Below are 12,360 nucleotides of genomic sequence, written 5' to 3'. Positions count from 1 at the left end.
ATCGATTTTGGTTCATTTTGAACTATTTGATTCTCTAGCCTAAAATGGATCCAGGACATCTTTAGCCAAAGAATCGACCATGTGTATATATATATATATATATATGTGTATATATATATATGTGTATATATATATATATATATATATATATATATATATATATATATGTGTATATATATATATGTGTATATATATATATATATATATATATATATATATATATATATATATATATATATGTGTATATATATATATGTGTATATATATATATATATATATATATATATATATATATATATATATATATATATATATATATATATATATATATATGTGTATATATATATATATGTATATATATATATATATATATATATATATATATTATATATATATATATATATATATATATATTATATATATATATATATTATATATATATATATATATATATATATATATATATATATATATATATATATATATATATATATATTATATATATATATATGTATATATATATATATATATATATATATATATTATATATATATATATATAGTATATATATATATATATATATATATATGTATATATATATATATTATATATGTATATATTATATATATATATATATATATATATATATATATATATATATATATATATATATATATATATATTTAGGAAACCAAATGTGAATGGCAAATCCATTCACATTTTGGTTTCCTAAAGTTCAGCCCACTGTTGTTTTTCTATATCCAAATAATCCAAAGGGAACATTGTTAGAACATTCTAGCACAATGTAAAGTCACTTTTTTGCTAAATTCAAAGTGTTTCCACACATTTGGACCGGAATGATGGACTGATCACTTTTTGCTGCCATTACATGTGTGTTGTCCGTTCTGATGTCACTTTATCATTTTACGTTTTATAGTAAAGTAAAAATCCACTGTACCTCAATCCAAATGGTATTTTACAGTATTGATATAATGGTACAGCTTTCTATAGCAATTACTATTAACATTTTTCATAATAAAGCTTTATTCTCTTGAATGATAGTGCGGAAACACCTCTTTCTTGCCTCTGTTATTATATTTCCATAAGCAGTACAATTTTTACCTTTAGAACTGCATCAGCTCACACACCCATTGTGACAATGTCACATTATGCTGATGTGTGCAAAACATAGTAAAGAAAATTCTTTTGACATGGTACCGTCAGGAATTTATGTTTTGTATATAAAAAAATTTATATATGTATTCCTGCTGTGGGGAAAAGGGATGCCTGTTTTTTTTATGTAAATTACTCTGTAAACAGAAAAGAATCAAAACTAAATAATTGGTGAACTTCGTGAAATGACGATTTATCGTATTTCGGGCAGATACTCGAAGCAGTGTTTTCAGGTAAATACCCCAGGGCGGTTCAGTTAATTAACTCACCTGCTCAGCGTCCTATTTAAGCCAGGTGCGCAGTTGTTCATTCTTTCTTACCTTCAGCGCTCATTCTTCGCCCCACCCTCCTCCCCGGCTTCCACCTGTGGGCTCCGTAAAGGGGGGGTTTTGTTACCCGAAAGTTTTATGGAAATTTTATGGAATTTTATGGAAGTTTTATGGAATTGAACGGAGCCTTATGCCAAACGAAAATATGTGAATGCCAACTTAAAGAATGTGGAAAAATGTCAAATAAATATTTCTTACTGCAAGAGTTGTCTGACTGAAAAAACTATATAAGGGGGTGATGACGAGACAGCGGGGCCAGCTGACTTCCTCGTAAACGCCGGTGAGGGGTGTGGTGCGAGGATTCCCCCTGTCACCTGCAGGCCGCGAATGACAGCTCCACAGGTGGATGTTGGGAGTCAATTCTCTGACTTTTTCGGACGCTGGAAGCTTTAACGGAAAAAGAAAGAAACCCACCGGAGCCGGATCGTTGGATTAACGGAGGAAGCTTTACCGGGAGGCGCGATTCCCACAGCAGATGTGCTTCGTGATCGGGAGCAGGAGAGTTTGCTGCGAGAGGCCACGTCAGTGATCCCGGAGTAACGCTGGTGAGATCGAACCGTATTTTTTTAGTTACTGGTATACCAGAAAATAGCGATCGCTTTAGGGCTATTTTTTTTTCTTTCTTTATTGACTCTCCTCATTTTTTGGAATTATTGACTTTCCGGAAGAATTGAACTCTATGAATGACTAAGGCTGAGCACGCCTAATCACCTGAATGTTTGTTTTTGAATGGAACAATGATCATATTGGTTGAACTGACTATACCTTAATTTTGGCTGTTGATTTATGCACGGGTTGTGTCTGAAATTTTCTGTTATCTGCAAATTATTTCTACGCATTAAGACGCTCTTTTGTGTTTGACCCCTTTTCGTGTATTTATTTTTTTAGTAACAGGACTAGCTATCCTAGTGAATTGTTACACCATGACTGAAAATAAACTCGTAAATTGCCCTCATTTCCAGTGTGTGTTAGCGTGGAGACACACCAACACCCTTGTGCAGACAGGGTTCATACTCTCCGCCTGAATCAACTTCATGAATAGGCTACAGAAGCATACAGAGTGAGTCAGCTGGTGAGGGAGGCTGCACTGACCCTTCCACCCTCCCAAAGGGAATGCAGGTGTTTGTGTTACCCTGGGCCAGCTATGTTTAGACATGAGTTTTGGACAGGGCCCAACACTTCAGCACAGTTCCCTTGCTCCCTGAGGATGACAACATTCTGTCGCTGTTCCCTAAAATGCAGTCAAGGGGTCCCAAACCTGGCAGCTGCATCCTCCACTCGGGAGCAGCCGGCTGGCCAAACAGCTGTGCTTAACCTATTGCGACTCCTGCATTATGAGCTGATAGCGTGTAGGTGGGAACAATATTGTTTTCTTACAGTGTCATTGTTGTCTGCACTACTGTTCTTTTTACAACAGACCCACTCCAATGCAAATTGTGTTTTTGGTCTTTTTAACATGGGCTTGTGTCATTTTTCTGATGGAGGGAATATGTTAAAGAATTTAGGATTAAAATTGCATTTCTGAGGTTTTTCTTTGTTCAAATCATTGTGAGTCAGGAGAAGACAAACAATGCCATTGGAAAAAGCTTGTAGCTGTGACGTAGGGGCTGCAGTTGGCGGTCCACAAGCTTCCTGCTCGGCTCCATTCTAAATATACATGTACATCTTCGTTTTTCTTATCTGAGCTGGCAAGTAGCTCAAAACTAAGGTTGTCATGACTCACCATGGCAGCAACAACAACAACATAAATGACGACTTGTCGTATTTCAGGCAGATACTCGGTGCAGTGTTTTACAGGTAACAACCTTAGGGCGGTTCAGTCAATTAACTCACCTGCTCAGCGTCCTATTTAAGCCCAGGTGCGCAGCTGTTCATTCTCTTTCTTACCCTCAGCGCTCATTCTTCGCCCCTCCCTCCTCCCCGGCTTCCACCTGTGGGCTCCGTAAAGGGGGGTTTTGTTACCCAAAGATTTTATGGAAATTTCTCTTGGAATTGAACGGAACCTATGCCAAACGAAAAGATGTGAATGCCAACTTGTATGAATGTGAATGCCAAATTAAGTATGTCAAATAAATATTTCTTACTCCAAGAGTTGTCTGACTGAAAGTGTGCAAACAAAAAAATAAACAGCAAAAAAAAAAAAAAAAAGCTGCAAATAACAAGAAATGATACAAATAAAAAGAAATGCAGGTACAATTAAAAAAATTAATGCAAATAAAAGACCTACAATGGAAGTGGATTGGTTTTTGCCGGTGCACCGGACCGGAAGTTGAACATTTTAGCTGATTGCTGTTTCCACTCGGATGTTTTTACGTTCCAGGCTCTCAGTACCTGTTAATAGTTATGTTTGTCTGGGGAAAACACTGCTCTGGAGTGAGACTGTGTGCATAGAACTATGTTTTGTTGTATATTGGAGTGAAATCGCAAACTTGATTCTCCTCTCCTCTCGTCTTTCTGCACATTGGGTTTCTCAATGTTAGCCGAAGCTAACAATAAACCGGGATCCTTTAATTCACCTTCAAACCTAGGGATACATGGCCTAGCCAAATAACACATTAAAAAGTACAAATGGTGAGACAATGCGTACTCCTGTTCTTTTTTTCTCCTTCTTCTCACAGCCGTGCACGGACAAAAAATATCCCCGCTACTCCACTTATGTTGTGGGTTTTTTATTTTCATGGATTTTATTTGCTTTCGCGCTTTTTTTTTTTTTTTTAATTGTCCTGTCCAACAGCTGGGCAAACAGATGAAAGCTGAAGGCCTCTTGTGTTGGACATATTTTACTTTAACAACAGGGGTTTTGAATCTTCTAACAAACCCCTGAATAAACCCCTTTTGTAATTGAGGCCAAACTTTATTCATTTTAGTTATTTTTGAAAATCTTTGGTGTTGGACCAGACGGAAAAGGACGGAAGATGAGAGAGGGATGTTATAGAGGGGGGGGTAGAAGGGTGATTACAGAAAGGGGGGGTAAACCATGAAGCAGCATAAAGCAACAAGTTTCTAGATGGTTACAGGTTTTTTTAAGGTTTTTATTTGCATTAGCGTTTCCTTTATTTGTAGCCTCATCTCTTGTTATTTGCAGCTTTTCTTTTTAATTGCAGGATTACGTTTTGTTTGCACAAATTTATTTATGTATTTATGTTTTTACTGCAATGGTGAATCTCAACCAAAACTGTACGGCTTGATAGCTCCTGTATCGCGCACCATTTTTGTTGCACCTGTAATGTTAGTGTGTAATTGTGAGGGGGCTGTAAGAGAGTGAGAGATTGTACATGAATGGATGATGAGAAAAGAAGGCAGGCTTACTGCACCAACAGCAACTCAAAGGTGAATTTGTAATGAGCTCCTGCCATTCAGCAGGAAGTCTGTCCTAGAAAAAACTGTTTTTTTTATTTGAGATTAAAAAAAATGGCATAATCATGATTAAAAGACAACGGGAAACGGTTTGGAACTAGTCTAAAGGATGATCAGAGTGGGTCTTTAAAAGTCAGTTTAGTTTAAAAGACCTTTCAAACCTTTTTCCTATGAAATTCTGAGAAGTTGCATAACTTGCATCTTGCATTTTTGTTAAATTTTAAAAACCTCAAGAAATGAAAAAAATATGTATTTTAACAAATATTTTAAAAAAAGACTAAACACTCTAGGTTGTCAAAACTTCTTCCTTCTTCATCATGATTTTGCAGTTGATGTCAAGTTATCACGAATGATCTTTTTTGTCGATTTTTCATCATCATCCAGTCCATTTGTGCAATTTTTATCAGTAATAAATCAGTGTATTTCCCCAAAAGTATCCATTGTACAAGCAGCATTCTGTTTGATATGGGTTTGAAACACACATCCGCCATAATTTCAACATTTCTGGACACACAGGTGTAACAAAACTCTTCCTGTCAAACAAGAGCGAAGCACAGAAAAGATCTACTGCCTAAAATAAATGAGCTGGGGTAAAAAAAAAAAAAATCCCATGAAGCCCAATTAGAATTCTGCTTCACTTCACTTACTGATTGAATGAGGTAATCTGTTCTCATTTAGATGATAGTGTTGCAGCCAAGCATTGGCCCAGCTTAGTCAGGGAAAACAAATGAGTTCCCTATCCCATGAAAAGTCTTCTTAGAACTGGCAGGCATATAAAGTGAAGACAGCTAGCGGTTGTGTTGTCACCGGTTCACATCAGCATGCTGCCACCTGCTCGCAGTGGTGGTTTTCCTTGCGAGTGACGAATCGGGTGTCCTGTAGCACCATCTTAATTTTCCAGAGGCCCAGCACTTCCACAGATACCTCTGCTTCGTTTTTATAAATGAGCTTTGTCTTCTGCCACAGCAGAGAGCTGTCAGCGCCATGCAGAGTGAGATGCAGCTGCCCGCGGCACCATACAAGTCTCACCTAAACACGTGTGGAGTGCCACTAAAGTCATCATTCACAAAAATAAACAGATGTGCTTTTTCTTATGTGATCCCAAGTCAATTTATTAATGTCAGCTGTTGTGTTTAATACAGTATGTGTCAAGCAATGTCTTCAAAGAGCTACCCATTTGTCATTCTGTGATTTGTTTTTCTTAGCTGGCGCCCCGCGCTGCACACTCTGCCTGGCGTAATGAGGAACGTGCTGTCTACTCCGAGTTGCCAGGGAGCTTGTCACAGCATGGAGCACTGCCACAAAAATGCGCTGCAGCCAGCGCACAAAACCCCTCGCTCAGAATTATGATTTATTTGCACAAGAGAAAAAAACTGTTGACTCAAGAGGGTGCGAAAACCTGTCTAAACTGTCTTTGCCCTTTGACTCATTTTTCTCTTTGCCTCTGTTGTTTTTTTTTTCTATTGTCTTTGCATCAGGTGGGCCAAGGGAGGAAGCATAATTAAAGAGGTCTCCGGAGACACATATGAGGTGATAGTGGACCACTCCTTCTTTACCGAACCAGTTTCCTGCGAGGTTACCAATTCTCTCGGCAGCACCAATGTCAGCCGCAATGTCGATGTCTACTGTGAGAGCACTTCTTATGCCTTTGTTTGACTGCAGTGCAATATCATGACTTGTTCTTTAAGTCTAGTTTTGGATTTTTGGCCCCATTTCTTTTCAATAGTTGGACCTCGCATGGCTGCAGAGCCTCAGTCCTTGCAGGTTGACCTTGGTTCGGACGCTGTGTTCAACTGTGCCTGGACTGGAAATCCTTCTCTCACCATTGTGTGGATGAAAAGAGGATCAGGAGTGGTAAGTTATAGCATCAACCAAGCTGGTCATGATTTGGGCAAGACTTAATGTAATTTATTTGTCCTAGCTACAAAATCTTATGTATCCATTAAAGTCTTACAATTCTATTCAAAACCTTTGCTGACTTGCTTTCACTGAAGATCCATCGCTTTGATCCGCAAATTCAAAATCATTTCCCTTTACTTTTTGTCAACATCAAGGGCCATAGCCTTTCTTCACCAAGCTTGGACCCTAAATTGGATTTTAATAATTGAGAAGAAGTGCCCTTTAAAGTATTAAATGGTCTGTGCGCTGCCTGGGTTTTTCCCTTAGCACCGCCTTGCAGCTCTCACAAATGCAAAGGTTTTTTTGTTTTGTTTTTTTCTTGCCAATCATTGCATTGGATGATCTCTGACTCTTTTGCCGCAGGTTCTTAGCAATGAGAACCTCTTGACACTGAAATCTGTGCGACAAGAAGATGCTGGGAAATATGTTTGCCGGGCCGTGGTCCCACGTGTCGGCGCAGGCGAAAAGGAGGTCTCTCTTACTGTTAATGGTAAGTTGTACAACTAATTGGTCTTTTTTCACAAACAAGTCTGGATGTCCTCCCAATAGGTTTTCAAGTGCATAACACATGCAAGTGTGAAACTTGAGGTCTTAGGACCACAGCACAAGGAAGTAAGCAACTCGTCTGAGAGTTTACAGAAGTGTTCCTTTGAGAAATTCCAGCATAATTTCTTCCTACATTTACTCTTCACATTATTTTTTCATTCAATGCATTGATATTTTTTTGGGCATCACAGTCCAGGCAGGCGTTATAGGAAAGCTTAAGCAAACACGCACCACAGCAACACTGTACAAAAGCATGCAAATTCACAATGTGTCTCCTACAATATGTTAAAGCAGTCATTTCATCGCATGGTATTATTTAGAAGCCTTTACATATAAAAAGGAATGGAGTAAATATAAACCAGTCTTTTGAGAATGTGTTCCTACATTTCATAAACAGGTGAAATGTGCTTAAATGCTAATTATATTCTGCATGAATCACTTGGAAGCTGCCTTTTCTGAGGCACTGACTGACTAATGAATACCAGCCTTGGTGGGAGACCTGGCGACTCTCAAACAAATGACTTCATTATCAGCGCTTGATATTCATGGAGCATGCTTCAGTGTGGCAGAGGCTTTTAGCTGGAGGATTTACATGTTTCTTCTTTTTCCCATGTCCATCTCAAAGAAACATGTGTCTAACAAAGAAAAAATGAAGGAAGCGGGCCTCACCAAGCTGGCAGGATGATGTTGAATTAAAGCTCCTAGTGTGTCGCATTTTGAAAGCTAACAAAGGAGTTTGCCTGTAAGCAGTACTCATGCTGATTTGGGAATGTAGATACATCAAGCAGCAAACATTGTGTTTAAAGATTTCCTTTTCAAAACCCAGACACTAGCTTTGCATATCACAGAGAAGGGAATGTCAGTATTCCCTCCAGCCAAAGATCAGAACCATGACTTTCTATGAACTTGAAGAAGCCCCCTCATCCTCGGAGAGGAATTAAGCTGAAATCCAGCCGTAAGACAAAAATTCACAACTGCTTTAAATGTCCTCTATTTGTTTGATTGCAGCCCATACTAGTGTCCTCTTTTCAGCTGTAATCTTTACAGGAGAATTCATTATATTCAATGTGTTGGTTTATTCTACAGCAGTTTTTCTGTGCTCATGTTACGTAGTTAATGTTATTTCTGAAAACAAAATATTGCCTTGATGAAAAGACAATTGAGGCTTTTGAAAAGTTTTTGTTTCCCCAAAGAATTAATAAATGTGCTCTGCTCATTCACCTATTTCATAATCTTCTGCCTCCGTGCTCGGATTGTCATCTGACATTTAAAGCCACCTGACCTCGTCCCTCTCGCTCAATAATTGAACCTCCCTTGCTTTTTTGCAAACCACATGAGTATTGCGGAGTCAATTTTTACCTGGACCTCCAGGCAAATCAGATTGTCAAACTACTGAATGTGCAAAGAGTGTGGTTGAAGTGGAGCCGTGCAGGGATTCATCTCTTGGTTTATTGATTGTCCCATGCCACAATCTCAACTGCGGATGAACCTGGGCATGCTTCGCCTCCCCTCACCCCTATAGGACCAACTTCGTTGACATTCAGATGCACCCGATTGATTGCACTAAGAGAGCGCATGAGTGTGTACGTGTGATTATTCATGATGAGATGGCGTCTGCAGCATTTTTGGGTGTTTCTGTGCTATTTGTTTTCCCTGCAGTTATCCCCTGATTCCTTACAGCCATCATTTAAACTACATGTGTTTATAATTTATCACCGCCTCTGTCTATCTCACTCAGTCGTTTTGTGTCACCGGATCCCACTGTGCCATGCCGCACAGACATTAGGATTTTTCTTTCCCTGGGGATGAATGTAATTTAATTATAATCAAATAGCTGGCAGGGGAGGCAGTTTGTGTTTAAGTCACTAATGGATATATATTGCTTACTGCAGTGAGACATTTTTTTTTTTTTACCAAAAAGCTACTTTTATGGCTACAAACCTGTCAGATAATATAGTTCATACATCTAATTATACACACAGTACATAAACAAACGTAAATTTATGTCTACTTTTTAATGCTTTGCAAAAAAGAAAAAAGTAATTTATTCTATCGTGCTTGAAAGGGTTTAGTTTTTAAAGTACATCTATTAGACTTCTATATGATTTATAAATATCTATGAATTGACTTCTATTTCTTTTTGTGCACAAATGTCTCTATAGGGGCAAAGGAACACGTATACTAACACCCATGCGGTATTTGGGGAGCTTTGGCGGAAAAAACCCATTATCGCAACAAGAAAAAGGGAGGGCCAGAGAGCCCATCAATATCCTGCTGAGTGTTTTGTTGTTATAAATCTTCATCTCTTCTGGACTATGTGGCTGGTTCATTAGAACTCCAGCATTCTCTAAACTTTTAGAGACAACAGAAAAATACAAACTAGAAGAAGAACGCTATTTCTTTTGAAATTTAATATGAATGTTTTTACTAGTTATTATTAAGCATAAACGTTTTGAGCATTATCTGCTTAACTGCATAGATTCATTTAAGCTAACAGTTGCTAAAAATATTTTGTGCAAACTGTTACAAATTCATTTGTAACAATCACATGTTTGGGCTTCCTTTATTTAGTTTTTTAACTCTATACAGCTCACTACATTAAAAAATTCACAGATTTTTGTGTGTGTGTGTGTTTAAGATGATTTTTTTTAACTGATGAAATCCACAAAAAAATATTGCTTTCTTTTTAGTTTTAGTTTTTAGTTTAGGATGCAAAACATTGAAATGAGTGTTCAGGAAAATAAAGCACTGCCTCCAATTCAATCCACACATTTTTAACCCTTGTGCCATCCTAGGCACTTTAACATTGGGAGTTGGGTCATCTAGACCCACTAGACAGTGCTCTGAACCTTTTTTCTTCAATGATTTGGGATCTTCACTGGTGTCCATGGATTACATGAAATCTTTCCACCTTTATCCACCTTTGTCATGGTAGGGAGAACACGTAAATGTAAGGGTGGGGTCATCTAAGATAGCACAAGGGTTAAAGGGGGTATTTTTTATGTGAAATCAGCTTTTTGATAATGTTCATTCCTCACTATAAAAAAACCCAAAGCGGTATTTTGATCCATTCACGCATTTCCGAGTATTCCTCTAAAAAAACCTGCGCCGAGCACCAGCCTCTCCCAATCCACGAAAATGAGTGGGTTCTCACATTGTGACATAGATACGGTGGCCCAGAAAGGGTCACAACACAACACTTTAGATTTCACAACACAACACAAAATAACATGGGTTACTGAGGAACATTGAGCCTTCAAAGTGGGTCACATATGACAAATGACCTTGTGAACCCTGAATGGAGACTAATAACCACTGTTTGAGCCCAGTGGAAATTTCAGAATAAAAGCACTTCCTTTGCAGATATACTGGTACTTCCGTTGAGTTAAAGTGTTGCGTCTTATTGTGTTGTGAGTTATTGTGTTTTGTTGTGAGTTGTTGTGTTGTGAGTTAAAGTGTTTTGAGTTATTGTGTTGTGTTGTGAGTTATGGTGTTGTGTTGTGAGTTAAAGTGTTGTGTTGTGAGTGATTGTGTTGTGTTGTGAAATCTAGTGTTGTGTTGTGACCCTTCTTGGCCACCGTACATAAATTAGTGAGGAACAGCCCCTTCCAGTAGACACTGCACTGGCGGTGCTGGCTCAGTGAAGCAAACGTTGGCAGGTCTCTAATAATGCCTGCGCTCTTTCAAGACATGGACCAAAGGCACACACAAAAAAAAAAAAAATGGCAATAGATGAGTTATTCTCACCATAAAGTTTTGAAAATTAGCTAAACTTTTCCGCCAAATATTTTTTTCATTTTGAAATCAGCAGGAAAAGCTTCTCTACTGCCTCTAGTGGAATGATGAGGGACTACAGGGAAACATATATGGCTCAAGTTACAAACAATTTCTAAGGTTTTTTTTATTTTTATTTTTTTTTAAATGCTAATAGGATAGGAGTCTCAGAAAATGTCTGTATGAACTAAGATACAAATGGAAATAGAGGGTTAAAATATTTTTAGAGTAAAATGAGCTGGTTCAAAGTCTCCCCCTCATAAGTCACATTTTTTAAATTTAAATATAAGTGACTGAGTATCTTCGTTTCTGTTGCCCTGGAGCTATTTGTGTTCACTTTTCTCACAAAAAAGGGAAAAAAATTGACAATCTTGAAAGCCGATCTGCTAGGTAGACAGGAAATGTCAAGCATCTGTTCAAATCAAATAGCTCAGCTTGAAAAGGAAATGTAAGCTCTGGCATTTTGACACCCACATTGATACCGTGCAATAACACTGGGATGTCCACTTTAGCATTAACACCTCGGATGGATGATAAAAGCAATGCACTCCGTGTTCTGATTATCCTCCCAAACACTGATGCTGTACTGCCACCCACCTCCTAGCTCCTAATATGTCTGCTTACTAATCACACACACACATCCACACACTTTTAACCCCAGAAAAGTCAGAGAGATAAAACTATCTGAATTATATTGTTAAATTTGTTGCTTTTATCACTTGAACACATCCTCTCCGGGCATCAAAACATGCCTCAGAGCAATAAATCTTTCCTTGTGAGCTTGAAGCGATGCTAACCACACACGTTTATATATCATAAGTTAATTCCTCTACATTCTAGATTAAAAAGTTCTTTTAGGGAGCACGACATGCACTTGCTGTGTTAACCCATCTATTCCATGCTGGTTGACCAGGGGAAACAGGACAACAGCTTTCAGCACATTTATCTGAAAACGACTGCAGCTCAGCGCACTGCAGTACAGTAGCAGCCTTCCAGCATCCTCCAGAAGCATACCAAGACACCATCTGGCAAAGTCTCATTAAAATGCTAATTCATTTTAATAAGAGACAGGTAATAAACTGCAATTATGTATCGCCAGAGAGATGGCAGAGAGCGGGAGTTTAAGGAAGTTGGCAGAGATTTGAGTTATCTCACTAATCAAAGAAGCTTCCTCGCTTGCCTGCCTACCCCTCTATGTCAAATCCAAAGTCTTAACCTTAACCCTATCACATAACATTCACTTTTTATTGCTTTTTAAAGGCCTTTCTAACAGGAGGAACTT

At 38.0% G+C, this 12,360-nt stretch overlaps 1 protein-coding gene across 8 annotated transcripts in view; it reads left to right on the top strand.

Moving 5' to 3' along the window:
* Positions 1 to 12,360, top strand: part of kirrel3 (kirre like nephrin family adhesion molecule 3) — a 185,772-nt gene that overhangs the window by 151,887 nt on the left and 21,525 nt on the right. For all 8 annotated transcript variants that reach the window (XM_023961937.1, XM_023961939.1, XM_023961934.1 and 5 more), the window contains exons 8-10: positions 6,338 to 6,486; positions 6,586 to 6,713; positions 7,122 to 7,248. In XM_023961937.1, the coding sequence (XP_023817705.1) occupies positions 6,338 to 6,486; positions 6,586 to 6,713; positions 7,122 to 7,248 (404 nt within the window). The remainder of the gene's footprint in view (positions 1 to 6,337; positions 6,487 to 6,585; positions 6,714 to 7,121; positions 7,249 to 12,360) is intronic.

The sequence above is a fragment of the Oryzias latipes genome, chromosome 13 (assembly GCF_002234675.1).
Source record: "Oryzias latipes chromosome 13, ASM223467v1".
NCBI lineage: Eukaryota > Metazoa > Chordata > Actinopteri > Beloniformes > Adrianichthyidae > Oryzias > Oryzias latipes.
This window is presented reverse-complemented; position numbering and strand designations above follow the sequence as displayed.